Source organism: Notolepis coatsorum (genome assembly GCF_963971535.1).
Source record: "Notolepis coatsorum genome assembly, chromosome: 12".
Lineage (NCBI taxonomy): Eukaryota > Metazoa > Chordata > Actinopteri > Aulopiformes > Paralepididae > Notolepis > Notolepis coatsorum.
Genome location: NC_140176.1, coordinates 7,435,505 through 7,458,056, shown reverse-complemented (window position 1 = coordinate 7,458,056; position 22,552 = coordinate 7,435,505). Strand labels below are relative to the sequence as shown.

General features: G+C 43.2%; 1 protein-coding gene across 1 annotated transcript in view; it reads left to right on the top strand.

Moving 5' to 3' along the window:
* Window positions 1-22,552, top strand: part of ipo4 (importin 4) — a 63,935-nt gene that overhangs the window by 803 nt on the left and 40,580 nt on the right. The window contains exons 2-10 of the mRNA XM_084326668.1: window positions 250-336; window positions 511-590; window positions 2,761-2,802; window positions 7,020-7,149; window positions 10,084-10,263; window positions 10,937-11,002; window positions 18,111-18,212; window positions 20,077-20,160; window positions 20,915-21,070. Of these exons, the coding sequence (XP_084182794.1) occupies window positions 250-336; window positions 511-590; window positions 2,761-2,802; window positions 7,020-7,149; window positions 10,084-10,263; window positions 10,937-11,002; window positions 18,111-18,212; window positions 20,077-20,160; window positions 20,915-21,070 (927 nt within the window). The remainder of the gene's footprint in view (window positions 1-249; window positions 337-510; window positions 591-2,760; window positions 2,803-7,019; window positions 7,150-10,083; window positions 10,264-10,936; window positions 11,003-18,110; window positions 18,213-20,076; window positions 20,161-20,914; window positions 21,071-22,552) is intronic.

Genomic DNA, 22,552 nt, shown 5'->3' with positions numbered 1-22,552 from the left:
GACTGCCAATGGAAATGAGCCTTTTGGCTAAACCTGGGGGCATTTACATCTTGATCAAATATAAAGTAAACCTAAACCTAATGACTGCAAAACCAACCCAGCCGGTATTTGCGTGTCATCATCACATACTGTACTTACTGTGCTGCTGCTGCTGTAACAGTTGAGTTAATCCCACTGCCATCAGCACTGCTGCCTGCGTGCCAGTTGATGTGTATTATTGTGTCTTTTTTGTGTGTCCTCCTGATTTAGGCCACAGCCAAGCTGAAACAGGCTTTCAAAGACCCAGCTATCATCCCAGCCCTGTGTGCTGTCATGAGTGGTTCCCAGAACCCTGAGGTATGTGTGTGTGTGTGTGTGTGTGTGTGTAATACGGTAATATTATTTTTGGTGACGAGGCAAGAGTAGATGACCTTTCCTGGTTTTTACTCTTGTAGTACAGTATAATGTTTGGATCATTTTATTGTGACCTTAGTGAGTGAGTTGTTTCTGTCTCGTCCGTCTCTCTCTCAGGTGCGTCAGTCTGCTGCGGTGATGCTGAGGATGCGGGTGAAGAAACACTGGAAGAAGATTGGTCCCGAGGACAGAGAGAGGTCAGACATCTCTCGTCAGTGTGATCTGTTTTCCCTCTGCACCAGTGTTGCGTTGCTCATATCAACACTGGTTGCACGCACGCTAATGCTCCCGCGCATGCTCACTTCTCACTCACTTCTCACTCACTCACTTACTCACTTCTTCAACCATTATCTGAAATGATAATTAAAAAAAATATATATATATCTAACCCTGACTAACCTTACTGTCATGCACTTGTCCTAATAAACTAACCTACACTGTAAAGGTGCTCCCATAGTCGAGCAGACTGTACACAGAGCAGACTCCGCGGATGTCCGCGCGGCTCTTTGAGCTTTCATAGTCGAGCAGATCTCAGCGGACGTCCGCGGTCTATTTCCTACATTTCTCGCACCAGTTTTACTACATTTCCCACAAAAAAAGTTTTACGCACTTGAATAACAGGTAGCGAGATGCAATGTACCGTATAGGCTTGAGGTGGACAGAGCGTCGTGCTGAAATGAAACACGCATTGCATGAAATAAAAGCACCAGTTTTATTAAAAAATATTGGAAACAGAGATAACATTCTATGTTATCTCCGTTTCCAATATTTCAAAATAAAACTGGCAATTTTACACACCATTTAGAAAAGCCATTCAAACATCTCTCTTGGCACGGAGCGAGTGTTCAGAGTAAAATGCAGATCGGCGTCACATTAAATGCAGTTCGATGTCAACCAAAATGCCGAGCAGCGTTTTGTGTGACACCAAGTCAGCGGCGCGGATGTCCGCGCGTCAGAAAATAGTAGCTTCGCACCTGTTGGTCTGCTGTCCGCTGAGATCAAAGCTCAAAGAGCCGCGCGGACCTCCGCGGAGTCTGCTCTGTGTACAGTCTGCTCGACTATGGGAGCGCCTTAACACGCAACACTTTGATAAACATTGTTACTCAGCTGATAGAGTTGTGCCCTTCTTGCTGTCTTGTCGTACAGAACTTGTAAGTCGCTTTGGATAAAAGCGTCAGCTAAATGACTAAATGTAAATGTAATGTAAATGCATGCACATAAATGTTCCCTCGCATAATTGCCTAATTGCCTCTACGAATGGAATGTAACACCTGACGACCGGCGCTATTGATATGCAAAGTAGCCAGGTGGGTACTGCGAGTTGGCGCATCAGTCGAGTGCAGCGCATTCCTGTGTGCACGCGCTTCTGCTCACAACTTTGGTTGCACAGAGTGCAACCCCGTCCCATGAGCAACGCATCACTGCTCTGCACTGCCCATAGATTCCAACAGAGGCCTCTCGTGGAATGTTTAGAATGCCCCATTTTTGCCTCCATGTTGGAAGAAACAACAGTTGCTGCTATGTGCCAGATAAGGGTTGCTATGTGACAAATACAAACCTACATTTAAAATGTACATTTAGTCATTTCGCTGATGCCCTTATTATCCAAAGCAACTTACAAATTGTGTACAACTAGTCAGCAGGAGGGGTACGTCTCTGGCAGCTAAGGGTAAGTGGTATTTTTCATCTGGCACAGTGTTGAACTGTGAGTGCTACACTCTTGAGTCCATAGTAGTATAGTATTAGCATAGTAGGTAGTATTATAGGCATAGTAGATAGTATTATAGTCATAGTGTAACCGGTGTCATTGCTCTGCGTTGTGTTCGATTCGACCCCTGTTAAGGGGATCGCCCTGAGTGGGAGTTGAACCCCGGTCTCCCGCGCCGCGGGCAGCATCACAGACCACTAGACCAAGAGGTGAATTCAGTCCACAGTCACTTCACTACACTGTCCATCGTGACTGTGGATAGACACGTACCTCCGTTACACTACTAGTACATTATAGCAAAGGACAGTAAGATTAGATATATCTAATATAAATCGGATATTGATTTGAAAAAGTGTGTTTTTAGTCGATGGCGGAAAATTAGTCAATTTCTCATGTGCTGCAGGTCCCTTTAGACAGAGTGGGACTCACTTTGGGTCCTCCTGACCCATAATTGACCTATCTCAAGCCCCGCCCTATTTTCTTGATCCTCCAATCACAACTGTTGAAATCCCTTGGACGCAACAGTTTTGATTGGAGGATTAAGAAAATAGGGCGTGGCTTGAGATAGGGCCGTTTAGAAATGCTGCTGTAGTGTGCACAGCTGTCTTGTGTTTTCATCAATTGTCATTGACATGCTTATCTTTTGTTTTGTTTTACAGTCTGAAGGCAGTGGTGCTGCAAGCTTTCACACAGGAGTCCGAGTAAGCCATCCCAACTTTACAATGATTATGTCAAAGTTTGTCCTAAATGTATCGGACAGTTTGTCCTAAAGGGCATTTACATTGGGTGCAGTAGTTACATTATTCATAGTATTCCAACATCATTTGGAATAGTCCAGTGTTCCATGAGTTGGAGTGTAAACGGTGTCCCTCATTTACATTCGCCACGATAAACCTATATCCTGAAACCTATATCCTAAAATACCCACACACCCCTATGACATGTCATCACCTCTTGAACAGCCATTGGCATAATTTTGTTAGTTTGATTGAAGGTAGCCTAACACCGGTTCCTGATGGGCAGCGAGCGAGCGAACTGGAGACGAAATCGCGCGCGACACTGTCCTGATATGACGCGGCGCGTGTCCGAGTGTGTCTGTGTGTGTCTGTTACCAGGAACAGGGGGCAAAGCAGCCCGCGATTCTCGACCAATAAAAAGTGTTTAGGGGCGGGACTCGGCCGCGTAATCGCTCAACTAGAGACACAGCGAGCGAATATTTGAGGGGTGAGCGACATCGCCGCTCAGTTCGCTGTCGCTCGCGGCAGGTCAGGATAGTCTGATTGAAACGAATACATGTGGCGTGTTCATGCATGCGCACATGTATGCACTTACCTGGGATTGATGTGTTTTTAGAGACTGAGAAACAACCTTATTTTATTGGAGATCTGTCCCATAAAGACTCTCTCTAGCTGCCTGTGCTTTGTGTGTGTGTGAGGGCGTGCGTATGCAAGTGTCGGGCTAGGGGAGCTGTCCACCTTGTATGTGGTGCTGAACTTTGCACACGATTGCTTGTTAACGTGAGCTAGTATGTAGTACGTCATGTTTGCTCGACATTAGCCTGGTAACGTGAGTGCCGTCACGTTAACGTTAGCCGCCTCATTTAAAACCTTGCGACGCCTCGTTAGATGATGCTTTGCGAATCCCCCTCGCCGGATTCCTCTTTTTTTTTTTCTCTTTTTCGCTCAAAATTAAAATGAATGGGCAAATGCGAGAAATGGTTGCACTGTATGTAGCCGTTTGTCTCCATCGCTTTGTTTCCCCCAATTCAGATTTAGGGTTGATACAACCATAATAATAATATGGTTAATAATAATGTAAGAATGATCATTAAAAATATCTGATTATGAGAGAAAATGTGTCTTTAAAATGCTGTTACGATGCATGTAGCCTATATGGATGGAATATTGTTGATATGGCACACTAGTTAACAAGAACATTTCAAACTGGCACTTCATGTCAAAAAGGTTGCAGACCCCTGCTGTAGACACACACTAACACCAACATCAAAGCTACCTACACACATACTGTAGACACACACTAACACCAACATCAAAGCTACCTACACACATACTGTAGACACACACTTACACCAACATCAAAGCTACCTACACACATACTGTAGACGCACACTAACACCAACAACAAAGCTACCTACCCACATCTTGTAGACGCACACTAACACCAACATCAAAGCTACCTACACACATACTGTAGACACACACTAACACCGACATCAAAGCTACCTACACACATACTGTAGACACACACTAACACCAACATCAAAGCTACCTACACACATACTGTAGACACACACTAACACCAACATCAAAGCTACCTACACACATACTGTAGACGCACACTAACACCAACATCAAAGCTACCTACACACATACTGTAGACACACTAACACCAACATCAAAGCTACCTACACACATACTGTAGACACACACTAACACCAACATCAAAGCTACCTACACACATCTTGTAGACCAGGGATCGGCAATAGGCGGCCCGCGGGCCGAAATGGGCCCGCCAGCAATAATTTCTGGCCCGTCAGGTTATTTTGAGAATATGATGTTTATTTTACGCGCAGGAAATATTCACTCGTTGTGACGCCAGAGTGTCTTTTGAAGCTGTATCTATCTATTCATCATATCTATGGCTGTCACTATAGCCAATTGAAATGCTAGAAATGGTCACATGGACTGGGAGAACCAATGGAATTTCACTTTCACTTCCGCGTTTGGCATGCCGGCGAGGCGAGCGAACGTTTGCAAAAACAAAACAAACGTCTTTGAATAACTTCTTTGCAATGCAACGGGGAAATATGATGAGCCAGAAGAGGAGCTTACGACCTATAAAGCTTATTTTAATAAACAGGTGTCATTCTTAAAATACGGGTTTATCGCAACAGGTAACTCTTGCAATAAGCAACCGGTGACTCTCGCTTGTTGACATGGCAACACGAGCAAGCAACTGTTTAAGTTGGGTGGGCATTCAACGCGAGTGGACATTTAACATGTTATTAACATGGATTTTGGAGGACCGAAGCAGAAACAATATCAAGTCCAGGGCAGGGCTGCCTGCATTATGCCGGTGAGTGTTGTGTTTTAATAATAATAATAATAATAATACATTCGATGTATAATACACCCGCTGTGGTGCTTAAAATCAAATGCACCCTACTGATCTCGATTTATAATGCGAGCACCTGCATTAAAATCAAATTACTGATCTGTTCATGTGTAATGCACTGTCTGAGAGGCACTTTATAATAGAAAAAAGACAGTGCAAACATGTATATGTCGTTTTTTTTTTACAGTTACAATTTTTACGCGCAGGAAATATTCACTCGTTGTGACGCCAGAGTGTCTTTTGAAGCTGTATCTATCTATTCATCATATCTATGGCTGTCACTATAGCCAATTGAAATGCTAGAAATGGTCACATGGACTGGGAGAACCAATGGAATTTCACTTTCACTTCCGCGTTTGGCATGCCGGCGAGGCGAGCGAACGTTTGCAAAAACAAAACAAACGTCTTTGAATAACTTCTTTGCAATGCAACGGGGAAATATGATGAGCCAGAAGAGGAGCTTACGACCTATAAAGCTTATTTTAATAAACAGGTGTCATTCTTAAAATACGGGTTTATCGCAACAGGTAACTCTTGCAATAAGCAACCGGTGACTCTCGCTTGTTGACATGGCAACACGAGCAAGCAACTGTTTAAGTTGGGTGGGCATTCAACGCGAGTGGACATTTAACATGTTATTAACATGGATTTTGGAGGACCGAAGCAGAAACAATATCAAGTCCAGGGCAGGGCTGCCTGCATTATGCCGGTGAGTGTTGTGTTTTAATAATAATAATAATAATAATAATAATAATACATTCGATGTATAATACACCCGCTGTGGTTCTTAAAATCAAATGCACCCTACTGATCTCGATTTATAATGCGAGCACCTGCATTAAAATCAAATTACTGATCTGTTCATGTGTAATGCACTGTCTGAGAGGCACTTTATAATAGAAAAAAGACAGTGCAAACATGTATATGTCGTTTTTTTTTTACAGTTAAAAAATGTTCACTTATCATTGGCCCGCCACAAAATGGCTTGGGGAAAATTCGGCCCGTGGGCAAATCTAATTGGCGACCCCTGTTGTAGACGCACACTAACACCAACATCAAAGCTAACTACACACATACTGTAGACACACACTAACACCAACATCAAAGCTACCTACACACATACTGTAGACACACTAACACCAACATCAAAGCTACCTACACACATACTGTAGACACACTTACACCAACATCAAAGCTACCTACACACACTTACACCAACATCAAAGCTACCTACACACATACTGTACACACACACTTACACCAACATCAAAGCTACCTACACACACTTACACCAACATCAAAGCTACCTACACACATACTGTACACACACACTTACACCAACATCAAAGCTACCTACACACATCTTGTTGACACACACTAACACCAACATCAAAGCTACCTACACACATACTGTAGACGCACACTAACACCAACATCAAAGCTACCTACACACATCTTGTAGACACACACTAACACCAACATCAAAGCTACCTACACACATCTTGTAGACGCACACTAACACCAACATCAAAGCTACCTACACACATACTGTAGACACACACCAACATCAAAGCTACCTACACACATACTGTAGACACACACCAACATCAAAGCTACCTACACACATACTGTAGACACACACCAACATCAAAGCTACCTACACACATACTGTAGACACACTAACACCAACATCAAAGCTACCTACACACATACTGTAGACGCACACTAACACCAGTGTGTCCTATTTGAATGTGACTATAGAGCCATGTCTCTTGTTCTGCAGACACACGGTGCGCCACTCCCTGGCCCAGCTGAGCGCGGTGCTGGTGAAGCACGAGACTCCGGACCGCTGGCCTGCTCTGCTGCAGCTGCTCAACCAGTCCACCAAGAGCCAGAACCCTCAGGACCGCCAGGTACAACATGGGTCCAAGTTCACACGGAACATAAATTCATGTTCCTTTTTAAGATGTGAAGCATCTCATAGATTGGTAATGTCTAGGGATGTTTGATATTGGCTTTTTAACCGATATCCGATATACCGATATTGTCCAACTCTTAATTTCCCATACCGATATCAACCGATACCGATATATGCAGGGTCGCCCCCCCCCCCCCGCCCCCCCCCCCCCCCCCCCCCCCCCAAAAACGGAATAATTTCAGGTAATTAACATTACATATCTCTTGTTGTGGAATTAACACAACATTATGCATACTTTTGACAATAAATAAAATCAGAATTTGTTCTTACTTGCTTGCCTGGGTAAATAAAGGTTAAATGAATGCAAAAAATAAATAAAAATTGAATACAGATAATTTCTGATATCACATTTTAATGCTGATAATAGCCAATATCGGCCGATAATATCGGACATCCCTAATGTCACTAACTGATTCTGTCACTTGCATGAATTAATTAACTCATTCATTCATTGACACACAGACCACAAGACCTAGTAGTGCGTCAGGAGGTGACAGTGGATCAGGAGGTAGAGTGGTCGTCTGGTAATCGGAATGTTCCCGGTTAAATTCCGGCTCCTCCCAGCAGCGTGTCAAAGTGTTCTTGAACAAGACACTTAACCCCTAACTGCTCCCGATGAGCAGGTCGGCACCTTGCATGGTTGCCCGCCCCTGCCATCGGTGTGTGAGTGATGAATATAACGCATAAGTTGCAATGTGCTTTAGATAGAAGTGTGCTATATACATGCAGTCCATTTGGTGGTGGCTCACAGGCTGGTACTTTGTGTGAGACCATTAGGGCTGTCTTAAATACTTCGAAGCGTCGTTCGATGGGCATGGGATTCAAATGGGAAAATAAAATTTGAATATAGGCTATATAAAAAAAGAGAATTGTGCAAAATCAACTCTGCCTCTCTTTGTTAACTACATACAACAAGCAATGCTGTTTGTTATTTAAGATGAGGTCGGACTCGGCACTGACAGATTTGTGTTCATTGTGCTGCTTTTATTAAGCCTCAAATGACTGTTTACAAATATTTCATGAAAGCAAAGTGTTTTGTTTGTCTAAGATTTAAAAAAGGTTTAAACTTTACAGCACTGACAAAGTTGAACAAAGTGCTGCACAAGTCCCACAACATAATTTTTTTTAATATATATATTCTTTTTTGAATCTTGAAGCTTCGAATTAAAATCGAATCTCTGCCCCGAAGCTTCGAATGCCAAAAAAAAATCGAAGGTCAGCCCTAGAGACCAGTTCAATCCATGGTTTCTAGTTCCATTCAGGACACTGCAGGGCTTCCTGCAGAGAAGCTGTTGGGCCCAGTGGCCCGGAGTCTGTGGTCAGGCGCACATTTATTCTGGTATCTTTTGACTGGGCCAAGCGGCCAAATGTCTTTTTGGATGACTGAAGATCATGGATCTTGTGTGCAGTAGTTGCTGTATGTCAAATCTTAAGTATTAGTTTATTTTATTTTAGAGTATTAATTACATCATTAACACTTTGGATGCCACACCTCCCCGTCTCAAAACCTTGTTGCGTGCCGCCACCCACTTCAATGACAGAGCTCTCATATTTGCGAACGCATAAACTACATCTTAAATTATGGCTATGTGTCTAATCTGGCCGTCGCTTATCAATGACTTGTTTGCAGTCAACATTGTCGAAACTGATTGTTTTTTAATCTGTTCATTTCAGAAGATTCTGTGATAAACGCCTTTTACTGTAATACACAAAACACGTTGTCATTTTTCGGCCTATTTATGAATAGTTTTCAAATAAACGCTAGATTATCGATAGTGTATGTGTACTTATGCACGCTATAGAAGCGGGCTGAAAAATCGAATCTCTTATTTCCTGATCGCACACACACACACATAGGGCCCACGTTGATATCTCTGTGAAAAAAGCTCTGATTATCCTAAGACTGGTAAAATAGATTCCTTACCTCAGATCAGATGTTCTCCAAAAATATTATTCCAATTCCTGATCGCCATTCCAAATATTGATCACGTTTATTGATCCAACGCTGGGTGGTCGAAACACCGATTCCACGCTGTTCTGATGGTCCAGAATGAATCCGTTCGTCTCGGGTGACTTGTCTGAGAAGTAAAATGAGGAAGCAGGATTCCCCCCCCCCCCATGCTTTTCATTCAGTCTAATCCAATGGGGTGCAGTACCACAGGGAGAGACGATAGGGGGCGGTATTTTCCCAATGGAGCTCAGAGAGAGTTCCAGTGGTAACGGGCGGCTAGATTGATGAAATATGAATGGAAATCGCTAATAAAAAAAAACGATTTTAAAAACGTGTTTTCCCGTCCGTGGCACTCAACGGTCAGCATGAAATAACGAGAAACCTCACTCAAATTAAGAATTCCAATAGTGCCTTGGAATGTGTGATGTCATTAATAGGTGTACAGTTTGGAAGCTGCTGTGATGAATGAGAGTGACTTTGTGGACCCACAGTATGTATGTTTGAGTTTTTAGACTCAAATTAGCTTTATTCTATTTAGGGCTGTAACTAACGATTATTTTGTTATCAATTAATCTGTCGCTTTCAGTAGAAAGCCATCTGGCTGCACGTTAGCCTAGCTTAGCACAATGAATGGAAGCGGACAGTGCCTGTTAGCCTTCGGGAGAGGTGTTAGTTGGACAATGCCTAGGCTAACCGTCACTGTCCGCTTCCATTCATTGTGCTAAGCTAGGCTAACGTTCAGCCAGATGGCTTTCTACTGAACGCACAGAGAGGGGAAACTGGTATCTATCTTCTTGTCTCTCTCTGGAGAAGATGGTAAGCTCAAATTTCCCCAAATGTTGGCGTGTTCCTTTAAATGTAACTTGTTGAAACTAGCAGGAGCCCTGATGACCCGAACCCTCTCGCTGTGTCTCCCAGGTGGGGCTGCTGCTGCTCAGCAAGGTGGTGGAGTCCAACCCGGAGCCCTTCAAGCCCCACTACCGGGAGCTGCTGACGCTGTTCGACGCCGTGCTGCAGGACCTGGACAACCCCACCGCCCTGTACTACTGCATCCTGACCTTCACCGCCATCACCGCCTACACCGGCACTGAGGAGATGGTGAGGCCCTGAGGCCCCCTCCAGGGTTCATCTGATGGGGACCCCACGCTGCGGCCCATTGGCATAGCTCAGGCTGTGGACCTACATGGCTCAGGCTGGACCTACATGGTCTCAGGCTGGACCTACATGGTCTCAGGCTGGACCTACAGGGTCTCAGGCTGTGGACCTACATGGCTCAGGCTGTGGACCTACATGGCTCAGGCTGGACCTACATGGCTCAGGCTGGACCTACATGGTCTCAGGCTGGACCTACATGGCTCAGGCTGGACCTACATGGTCTCAGGCTGTGGACCTACATGGCTCAGGCTGGACCTACATGGTCTCAGGCTGGACCTACATGGTCTCAGGCTGGGCCGTGTCATATACCCATTGTGATATCCAACAAATTAATCTCATATCGCACATTTCTTTTGATAACGTGTGGCCCTAATAATATACAGTAACTGTATACTGGTCAAATAAAATGCATGTGATTAAGCTGAAGTTCAAATCTCATGTTTTGGGGGGGGGGGGGGGGGGGGTTAATCATTTAAATTTCTTAAAGACTAATCAGAATGGGGAAAATAATCTTCGATTTTTTGTCGATCAATTCAAAGAAATAATGGCTGGATTAATAGATTACCTTGAAGTTTTGAATGAACTACACTGTGACTGACGGGGTCTTGTCTTCCAGAACCTGATGCGCTCGCTGGTCCCCAGACTGATCGTTGCCCTGAAGCACCTCATCAAGGCAGACCAGGTAAACGGGGAGACTTTAAAGGGGACATCATCCTTTTCAACAAGTTTTATGTACACATATCTTTGTGGTCCCCTAAACATGTCCTCGGAAGTTTTTGCTGAATAAAACTCGGATTATGCATTCTAGCAGCCCCTATACCTCTCTGTTTCAGTCCTGTTTTCATTCTAGCAGCCCCTATACCCCTCTGTTTCAGTCCTGTTTTCATTCTAGCAGCCCCTATACCCCTCTGTTTCAGTCCTGTTCTCATTCTAGCAGCCTCTATACCTCTCTGTTTCAGTCCTGTTTTCATTCTAGCAGCCTCTATACCTCTGTTTCAGTCCTGTTCTCATTCTAGCAGCCTCTTATACCTCTGTTTCAGTCCTGTTCTCATTCTAGCAGCCTCTATACCTCTCTGTTTCTGTCCTGTTCTCATTCTAGCAGCCTCTATACCTCTCTGTTTCTGTCCTGTTCTCATTCTAGCAGCCTCTTATACCTCTGTTTCAGTCCTGTTCTCATTCTAGCAGCCTCTATACCTCTCTGTTTCTGTCCTGTTCTCATTCTAGCAGCCTCTTATACCTCTGTTTCAGTCCTGTTCTCATTCTAGCAGCCCCTATACCTCTGTTTCAGTCCTGTTTTCATTCTAGCAGCCTCTATACCTCTCTGTTTCAGTCCTGTTCTCATTCTAGCAGCCTCTTATACCTCTGTTTCAGTCCTGTTCTCATTCTAGCAGCCTCTATACCTCCCTGTTTCAGTCCTGTTCTCATTCTAGCAGCCCCTATACCTCTCTGTTTCAGTCCTGTTCTCATTCTAGCAACCTCTATACCTCTCTGTTTCAATCCTGTTCTCATTCTAGCAGCCTCTATACCTCTGTTTCTGTCCTGTTCTCATTCTAGCAGCCTCTTATACCTCTGTTTCAGTCCTGTTCTCATTCTAGCAGCCCCTATACCTCTGTTTCAGTCCTGTTTTCATTCTAGCAGCCTCTATACCTCTCTGTTTCAGTCCTGTTCTCATTCTAGCAGCCTCTTATACCTCTGTTTCAGTCCTGTTCTCATTCTAGCAGCCTCTATACCTCCCTGTTTCAGTCCTGTTCTCATTCTAGCAGCCCCTATACCTCTCTGTTTCAGTCTTGTTTTCATTCTAGCAGCCTCTATACCTCTCTGTTTCAGCCCTGTTCTCATTCTAGCAGCCTCTATACCTCTGTTTCAGTCCTGTTCTCATTCTAGCAGCCTCTATACCTCTCTGTTTCAGTCCTGTTCTCATTCTAGCAGCCTCTATACCTCTCTGTTTCAGTCCTGTTCTCATTCTAGCAGCCTCTATACCTCTGTTTCAGTCCTGTTCTCATTCTAGCAGCCTCTATACCTCTCCTTTTCAGTCCTGTTCTCATTCTAGCAGCCTCTATACCTCTCCTTTTCAGTCCTGTTCTCATTCTAGCAGCCTCTATACCTCTGTTTCAGTCCTGTTCTCATTCTAGCAGCCTCTATACCTCTCTGTTACAGTCCTGTTCTCATTCTAGCAGCCTCTATACCTCTCTGTTTCAGTCCTGTTCTCATTCTAGCAGCCTCTATACCTCTCTGTTTCAGTCCTGTTCTCATTCTAGCAGCCTCTATACCTCTGTTACAGTCCTGTTCTCATTCTAGCAGCCTCTATACCTCTGTTTCACTCCTGTTCTCATTCTAGCAGCCTCTATACCTCTCCTTTTCAGTCCTGTTCTCATTCTAGCAGCCTCTATACCTCTGTTTCAGTCCTGTTCTCATTCTAGCAACCTCTATACCTCTCCTTTTCAGCCCTGTTCTCATTCTAGCAGCCTCTATACCTCTCCTTTTCAGTCCTGTTCTCATTCTAGCAGCCTCTATACCTCTCTGTTTCAGTCCTGTTCTCATTCTAGCAGCCTCTATACCCCTGTTTCAGTCCTGTTCTCATTCTAGCAGCCTCTATACCTCTCTGTTTCAGTCCTGTTCTCATTCTAGCAGCCTATATACCTCTCTGTTTCAGTCCTGTTCTCATTCTAGCAGCCTCTATACCTCTCTGTTTCAGTCCTGTTCTCATTCTAGCAGCATCTATACCTCTGTTTCAGTCCTGTTCTCATTCTAGCAGCCTCTATACCTCTCTGTTTCAGTCCTGTTCTCATTCTAGCAGCCTCTATACCTCTGTTTCAGTCCTGTTCTCATTCTAGCAGCCTCTACACCTCTCTGTTTCAGTCCTGTTCTCATTCTAGCAGCCTCTATACCTCTCTGTTTCAGTCCTGTTCTCATTCTAGCAGCATCTATACCTCTGTTTCAGTCCTGTTCTCATTCTAGCAGCCTCTATACCTCTCTGTTTCAGTCCTGTTCTCATTCTAGCAGCCTCTATACCTCTGTTTCAGTCCTGTTCTCATTCTAGCAGCCTATATACCTCTGTTTCAGTCCTGTTCTCATTCTAGCAGCCTCTATACCTCTCTGTTTCAGTCCTGTTCTCATTCTAGCAGCATCTATACCTCTGTTTCAGTCCTGTTCTCATTCTAGCAGCCTCTATACCTCTCTGTTTCAGTCCTGTTCTCATTCTAGCAGCCTCTATACCTCTCTGTTTCAGTCCTGTTCTTATTCTAGCAGCCTCTACACCTCTCTGTTTCAGTCCTGTTCTCATTCTAGCAGCCTCTATACCTCTCTGTTTCAGTCCTGTTCTCATTCTAGCAGCATCTATACCTCTGTTTCAGTCCTGTTCTCATTCTAGCAGCCTATATACCTCTCTGTTTCAGTCCTGTTCTCATTCTAGCAGCCTCTATACCTCTCTGTTTCAGTCCTGTTCTCATTCTAGCAGCATCTATACCTCTGTTTCAGTCCTGTTCTCATTCTAGCAGCCTCTATACCTCTCTGTTTCAGTCCTGTTCTCATTCTAGCAGCCTCTATACCTCTGTTTCAGTCCTGTTCTCATTCTAGCAGCCTCTACACCTCTGTTTCAGTCCTGTTCTCATTCTAGCAGCCTCTATACCTCCTTTTCAGTCCTGTTCTCATTCTAGCAGCCTCTATACCTCTGTTTCAGTCCTGTTCTCATTCTAGCAGCATCTATACCTCTGTTTTTTGTAGAATGTACAACTCGCCCATCCCCAACTCGCCCATCCCCTCGCTACTCTCTGTGCTAACCAATCTTTTGACTTGTCTCTCATCTAGTCCCCCAACATAGTTATCCAGCCATTTTTCACCACATACAGTCCGCGTGCACGGCGTATCAATGACTGCCGTTCCCAGAGCCTCAACCATGAATATTTCCGTATCTGATTCCTTAGATAAAAGTGTTATATTACACCCATCTAGAGCAACAGCCAACACTTGTTTCTTCTTGACTAAATCCGTCACCCGACTCCATATTTCCACTTGATTCTTCCACTTCTCAAAAGACTTCTTTTCGTCCAGTCCAGGCGGCAGCCTGTAGTTAGTAACGTTAGAGGCCGACATCCTCTGCTACCATGTTAGTCTGCAAATAAGACGACTGTTTTATTTGTACTCCAGTCTATTTTACGCTCAACAGCATAGTGGCCACAGTCTCCGTACAGTTCAACAAGTGAAGAGCAACAACTGCGCGCATTCCCCTCTGCTCACATTACCGTAAAGGCTGCAGTAGAAGTAGGCTAACTAACAGAACCGTTAGTGATACCGTATTAACTGTACTAGTACCAAACACCAAAGTTAACTTAACACTGTTCTCATTCTAGCAGCCTCTATACCTCTCTGTTTCAGTCCTGTTCTCATTCTAGCAGCCTCTATACCTCTCTGTTTCAGTCCTGTTCACATTCTAGCGGCCTCTATACCTCTCTGTTTCAGTCCTGTTCTCATTCTAGCAGCCTCTATACCTCTGTTTCAGTCATGTTCTCATTCTAGCAGCCTATATACCTCTCTGTTTCAGTCCTGTTCACATTCTAGCAGCCTCTATACCTCTTTCAGTCCTGTTCTCATTCTAGCAGCCTCTATACCTCTGTTTCAGTCCTGTTCTCATTCTAACAGCCTCTATACCTCTGTTTCAGTCCTGTTCTCATTCTAGCAGCCTCTATACCTCTGTTTCAGTCATGTTCTCATTCTAGCAGCCTCTATACCTCTCTGTTACAGTCCTGTTCTCATTCTAGCAGCCTCTATACCTCTGTTTCTGTCTTGTTCTCATTCTAGCAGCCTCTTATACCTCTGTTTCAGTCCTGTTCTCATTCTAGCAGCCTCTATACCTCTGTTTCAGTCCTGTTCTCATTCTAGCAGCCTCTATACCTCTCTGTTTCAGTCCTGTTCTCATTCTAGCAGCCTCTATACCTCTGTTTCAGTCCTGTTCTCATTCTAGCAGCCTCTATACCTCTCTGTTACAGTCCTGTTCTCATTCTAGCAGCCTCTATACCTCTGTTTCTGTCTTGTTCTCATTCTAGCAGCCTCTTATACCTCTGTTTCAGTCCTGTTCTCATTCTAGCAGCCTCTATACCTCTCTGTTTCAGTCCTGTTCTCATTCTAGCAGCCTCTATACCTCTGTTTCAGTCCTGTTCTCATTCTAGCAGCCTCTATACCTCTCTGTTTCAGTCCTGTTCTCATTCTAGCAGCCTCTATACCTCTCTGTTTCAGTCCTGTTCTCATTCTAGCAGCCTCTATACCTGTTTCAGTCCTGTTCTCATTCTAGCAGCCTCTATACCTCTGTTTCAGTCCTGTTCTCATTTTAGCAGCCTCTATACCTCTCTGTTTCAGTCCTGTTCTCATTCTAGCAGCCTCTATACCTCTGTTTCAGTCCTGTTCCATTCTAGCAGCATATATACCTCTGTTTCAGTCCTGTTCTCATTCTAGCAGCCTCTATACCTCTGTTTCAGTCCTGTTCTCATTCTAGCAGCCTCTATACCTCTCTGTTTCAGTCCTGTTCTCATTCTAGCAGCCTCTATACCTCTCTGTTTCAGTCCTGTTCTCATTCTAGCAGCCTCTATACCTGTTTCAGTCCTGTTCTCATTCTAGCAGCCTCTATACCTCTCTGTTTCAGTCCTGTTCTCATTCTAGCAGCATCTATACCTCTCTGTTTCAGTCCCGTTCTCATTCTAGCAGCCTCTATACCTGTTTCAGTCCTGTTCTCATTCTAGCAGCCTCTATACCTCTCTGTTTCAGTCCTGTTCTCATTCTAGCAGCATCTATACCTCTCTGTTTCAGTCCTGTTCTCATTCTAGCAGCCTCTATACCTGTTTCAGTCCTGTTCTCATTCTAGCAGCCTCTATACCTCTGTTTCAGTCCTGTTCTCATTCTAGCAGCCTCTATACCTCTCTGTTTCAGTCCTGTTCTCATTTTAGCAGCCTCTATATCTCTCTGTTTCAGTCCTGTTCTCATTCTAGCACTAGCAGCCTCTATACCTCTCTGTTTCAGTCCTGTTCTCGAGGAGTATTTCTGTGCCTGTAATGAGCGAGCTGCTTTTATTGTACAAATGCGATAATTATTGTACATCTTGCAGTGGTGTAGCATCGAACATAATTCAGATCCAACTTTCAGACGAGACGTTGTAGATCAAATATGACTGGAGATCCAGCAATAGCATAGCAATCTTGCCGTTATAAATGTCAGAAATATTTTTTAGATTTAACCTTTTAAATAAAAGAAAAGAAAATTGATGGAAAAGAGAAGATTTTTGCACAAGCTCCCATCTTGTACACACAATTCTGAATGGCTCATTTCAAGAGGGAGGATTCTTGTCACAGCTGCAGAAAAGAGCTCTGAAATTAATGGAGTGGGACGTAAACCTCCTGATACCGGTAAAGGTACAGGAGGCTTCTTTGATTGAGGAGCAACTTTACAATGTTTAGGATGTTAGAAACGTGTCATATAAATAAATATATCTTTTTGATTTAAGATTCTTAATTTAAGATATATATATATATATATATATATATGTTAGGGCTGTCCCCGACTAAGGATTTGTATAGTCTATTTGTAGTCGCCAAAATTAGCCGATAGTCGACACACACCCACACACGCACACACCTCCTCATCTTCTTACTACCAGTTGATTGATTACATAATTTCAACGTTTGTAGAAAATTCCCCACTGTGCACATTTTACTTTATAATAAAAACACAAGATACTTGTGCCTTAATGATAAGGATAAGAGCTCAATGAAGAAACCCAATCCTTACTATGGAATTACACACTACAGATGTATTACACACAGGGTCCATAATGGCCCCCAAACAGTGTTGCCAACTTCAACAGACCGTGCCCCTTTGGTGTGAGCTTGAGGTGTTGACAATGCTGATGCTACATGCAATCACATGAGCCCTAATGGCCACCACAATTTCTTTAATTAAAAAAAAAAATATATATATTTTTTTTTTTAAACTAGACTTCACTCGGGTGTATTATTGATGCTCTCATTGATACTATGTTTGTTTCTGGTGTGTGTGTGAGAGGGGGGTGAGAGAGCTGGGAGAGTGTGTGTGTGTGAGAGAGGGGGGGGGGGGGGGGGCAGGGGGGTGTGAGTCCTCAGCTCTTGTGTGGGTGAATGTAACAAGTTCCTAACGTTTTCTTTCCCCTATTTCATGCACACTTTATTCATTGTTTTAAAATTAATTTCTTTTAAGTTATTTTGTGCATCACTCTGTTTTGAATCATCCTTTTGGGTCATCCTTTTGTGTTAAATGGCTGCATAAAGCAAGCATTTGTTGACTCATGTTGATAAGAGTATTAAAACTTGGAACTTGAAAAAGATCGGTTTAAGGTAGATACACTTTTTTTTTTAAACACGATTAATTTGCGATTAATCACGAGTTAACTATGGACAATCATGCTATTAATCGTGATTAAATATTTTAATCGATAGACAGCACTAATATATCTTTTGAGTGCATTTATTTTTCACCTTTCCCCTAAGCTAGGTTAACGACTTGGCTAGTTTTTGTCATCAACATGGATAATATTGAAATTGGCATTCCTGATATTGACGCAGTTGATTGCTATTCCACAGACAATTGTAGGTGTGTACATAATATGACAGTTTTAGCAATGATGACAATGATGTGGTGTGTTTTCACTGAGGACATCGCCTCCCATTACGTGTTCACACTGATTGCCCTGCTCTTCCTATACTCTAAGCCCTCTGATGAACATGATGTTCTGTAAAGTGACGTGTGTGTGTGTGTGTGTGTGTGTGTAGGAGAAGGCCAGCGAGGCCATGGAGGTGTTTGATGAGCTCATGGAGAGTGAGGTGTCCATCATCGTGCCTCACATCACTGAGATCATCCACTTCTGTCTGGAGGTGAGAGCTTTGACTTCTCTCTTCTTACTGGACTTTCAACTGGTCATGAGTGAGAGGTCACTTTCATTAAGCGGAGCTCAAGAGCGTGCTGCCAATAACAACGACGACTGCATCGCATGATGGTAGAGAGTTCAGAACTAGGGATGTTCGATATTGGCTTTTTTACCGATATCCGATATATACCGATATTGTCCAACTCTTAATTTCCGATACCGATATATGCGGGGTCTCCCCCCCCCCCCCCCCCCCTCCCTATCTATCGGTACCGATAGATAATTTCCGATATTACATTTTAATAGGGCTGTCAGTTTATCGCGTTAATTCGATTAATTAATTACACAGCAAATTATCACGTTATGAAAATTAACTCAAAATTAATTACTTATTTTTATTTTTTATTTCAATTTACATTTACAGACTTTTTTTTTAATATGGCCCATTTGCATGTTCTTGGTATCTGACTATGGATCTCAGGGAATGTATTCCCAGTGTCAGAAATACTGTGTCTGTTACTAGGCTTGAGTAAATTGTAATGAACCAAATGAGAATATCAATACATTTTTTTTAATCTTTGACTGTGAATAACACTATGCTAAAATTGACCAGACCTGAAAAATCTAAGCAAATTAATAGATGGAAGATGATTAAACAGAAGGTTTTGTAGATACAGTACTGAATTCTGCCATCTGGACACATGCAATTTGAAATATGACTATAGAATATAAAATATCAGGCATAAAATGGTTATGTGATTAAAATGCGATTAATTAATTACAAATCCTGTAATTAATTAGATTATTTTTAATCGCCTGACGGCACTACATTTTAATGCCCATCGGCCGATAATATCGTACATCCCTATTCAGGACCCAACGACTCGGTCGCAAAGTGAATGATTTGCACTCTGAGCTCAATCTAAAAAGCCCTGTTTGGAAATACTTTGGAATTTGATCAATTTGTGGAACATCTAGACCAAGTTGTATGCAAGCTCTGTAAATACAGCTGGCCTACCTATTATTTCTTTTACGCCATTTTGGGAGTTCTAGTCAAGAATGTAAGTAACTCACTTTATTGTACATCATGCCTCAGGGTAAAACGTCTAGATATTGACTAATGAATAGAGACAGAAGTGTCACGCAGGTCCCCAATGGTTTGATTACTATTGGATATTTGAATGGTTCGAATCTGTGTTTCTTTTTTAGAACGAATAGTCGAACGGCATTATTTTTGTCCGCCCTAGTACAGACTCACGTCTCTCTCTACCAGAGAGCACGACCCAATGTTCTCACACAGGATACAATGATGAGGCCATGCAAAATAAATGGTTTGGTTCCGGTTGCCGACCGACCCTGCCGATTTAGGTGCGACCCGAATTAATTTTACGAGTACATTTTATTTATTATTTATTTATATATATATATTTTTACAATAAAGTTTTGTTTTAAAATCTTAGTCAAAAAGTGGCAGTCCATGTCAATAATGAGAATATATAAAAAGCAAGTATTTCACTATTTGCACAGCTCTCTGACGTCAGGATATTTAGTGAGTAGTATTTGGGGGTGGCATTTTTAATACTACTACCTTTGTACTTTTGTAGTACAGTGTCTTTGTATTTTAACCTTTAGTATTATGGATATTAAACATGCTGGCAGAGTACATGCATCCATGTTGTCGTGAACATTAGTATAAAATAAAAAAATTCCCTATCCATAGTCGCCGTGGGAAAAAATAAAATAAAATATATTCCCTACCTACCCATGGCCTTAACTGACACCCAACAGGAACCAAACAATTTATTTTGTTAGGCCTGAGTACAACAGTGTGTGTGTGTGTGTGTGTGTGTGTGTGTGTGTGTGTTTGCTAGGTGAGCGCGGACACCACTCTGAGTGACTCGGTGAGAGTGAAGGCTCTCTCCTGCATCGCCTTTCTCATCCGACTGAAAAGCAAGGTACGGTCACTCATAGGGGTGGGAATCACCAGAGGCCTCACGATACGATACTATCACGATACTTGAGTCACGATACGATACGATAGTATTGCGATACTACTACGTATCGATATTTCCCCCCACCACTAGTCACTCACCACAGCCTCCAACTCACCTCCAACTGAACACTCTTTTCTATTCTGTCCTTCTAAGAGGAGTCTAATCGCACTATTGTATTTCAAGTATAGGGTTTGAACCTATCCTCTAAATTAATTGTCTAAGTATTGATACATAAAGAGAATAAAGGTGTTTTGCAAGGTGATTGGGCAATGATTCATTGAGAAATCAGACGGACATATTACAGTATAACAGACAGACATAGTACAGTGTGACAGACAGACAGTACAGTGTGACAGACAGACGTAGTACAGTGTGACAGACAGACAGACAGTACAGTGTAACAGACAGACAGACACAGTACAGTGTGACAGACAGACAGTACAGTGTAACAGACAGACAGACATAGTACAGTGTGACAGACGGACATAGTACAGTGACAGACAGACAGACAGAGTACAGTGTGACAGACAGACATAGTACAGTGACAGACAGACGGACAGAGTACAGTGACAGACAGACAGAGTACAGTGTAACAGACGGATGTAGTACAGTGTGACAGACGGACAACAGTGTGACAGACGGACAGTGACCACCACCACAGCCAGCGGTCTAAAACCAGGCCCTGGCCCCTCACCCCCCCCCCCCCCCCCGCTAGGTGGTGCTGAAACAGAAGCTGCTGGGCCCCATCCTGCAGACCATCTTCCCTGTGCTGAGCGCCACACCCGCGCCCGGCGAGCACGACCCCGAGGACGAGGAGAACGACAGTGGGGAGTGCACCGACAACGAGAGCCCGAAACACTACGCCGCTCAGGTAGGCACCGACAACCAGAGCCCTAAACACTACACTGCTGCTCAGGTAGGCACCGACAACCAGAGCCCTAAACACTACACTGCTGCTCAGGTAGGTCAACAACCAGAGCCCTGAACACTACACTGCTGCTCAGGTAGGCCGACAACCAGAGCCCTAAACACTACACTGCTGCTCAGGTAGGCCGACAACCAGAGCCCTAAACACTACACTGCTGCTCAGGTAGGCCGACAACCAGAGCCCTAAACACTACACTGCTGCTGCTCAGGTAGGCCGACAACCAGAGCCCTAAACACTACACTGCTGCTCAGGTAGGCCAACAACCAGAGTCCTAAACACTGTACACTGTACATTTATTTTTTACGTTTTTACTTTTTTTTTTTTTTTTTTTAGTTCGTAAATTTGTGCGTTTTCGTTTTAGTTCGTTAGTTTTTTTGCGTTAGTTTTTTTGCGTTTTCGTTTTAGTTTGTTAATTTTTTAGCGTTTTTTTTGCGTTTTCGTTTTAGTTTGTTCGTTTTTTAGCGTTTTTTTTTGTGCGTTTTTGTTTTAGTTCGTTCGTTTTTTTGCGTTAGTTTTTTTTTGCATTCGTTTTTTTTTGTTCTTTTTTTTCTTCGTTTTAGTTCGTTAATTTTTTTGTGCGTTTTTGTTTTAGTTCATTCGTTTTTTTGCCTTAGTTTTTTTGCGTTTTCGTTTTATTTTTTTTGCGTTCGTTTTTTTTTATTTTTTTTTAGTTTTAGTTCGTTAATTTTTTTGCATTTTTTTTTTTGCGTTTTGGTTTTAGTTCGTTCGTTTTTTAGCGTTTATTTTTTTGCATTTTCGTTTTAATTCGTACATTTTTGTGCGTTTTTGTTTTAGTTTGTTCGTTTTTTTGCCTTAGTTCTTTTGCGTTTTCGCTTTAGTTTTTTTTTTTCGTTCGTTTTTTGCGTTAATTTTTTGTGGTCTTTTTTTGCGTTCTTTTGCGTTTTAATTTGTTAATTAGCCCTAAACACTACGCTGCTGCTCAGGTAGGCCGACAACCAGAGCCCTAAACACTACACTGCTGCTCAGGTAGGTCAACAACCAGAGCTCTAAACACTACACTGCTGCTCAGGTAGGCCGACAACCAGAGCCCTAAACACTACACTGCTGCTGCTCAGGTAGGCCGACAACCAGAGCCCTAAACACTACACTGCTGCTCAGGTAGGCCAACAACCAGAGCCCTAAACACTACACTGCTGCTCAGGTAGGCCGACAACCAGAGCCCTGAACACTACACTGCTGCTCAGGTAGGCCAACAACCAGAGCCCTAAACACTACACTGCTGCTCAGGTAGGCCGACAACCGGAGCCCTAAACACTACAGTGCTGCTCAGGTAGGCCGACAACCAGAGCCCTAAACACTACACTGCTGCTGCTCAGGTAGGCCGACAACCAGAGCCCTAAACACTACACTGCTGCTCAGGTAGGCCGACAACCAGAGCCCTAAACACTACACTGCTGCTCAGGT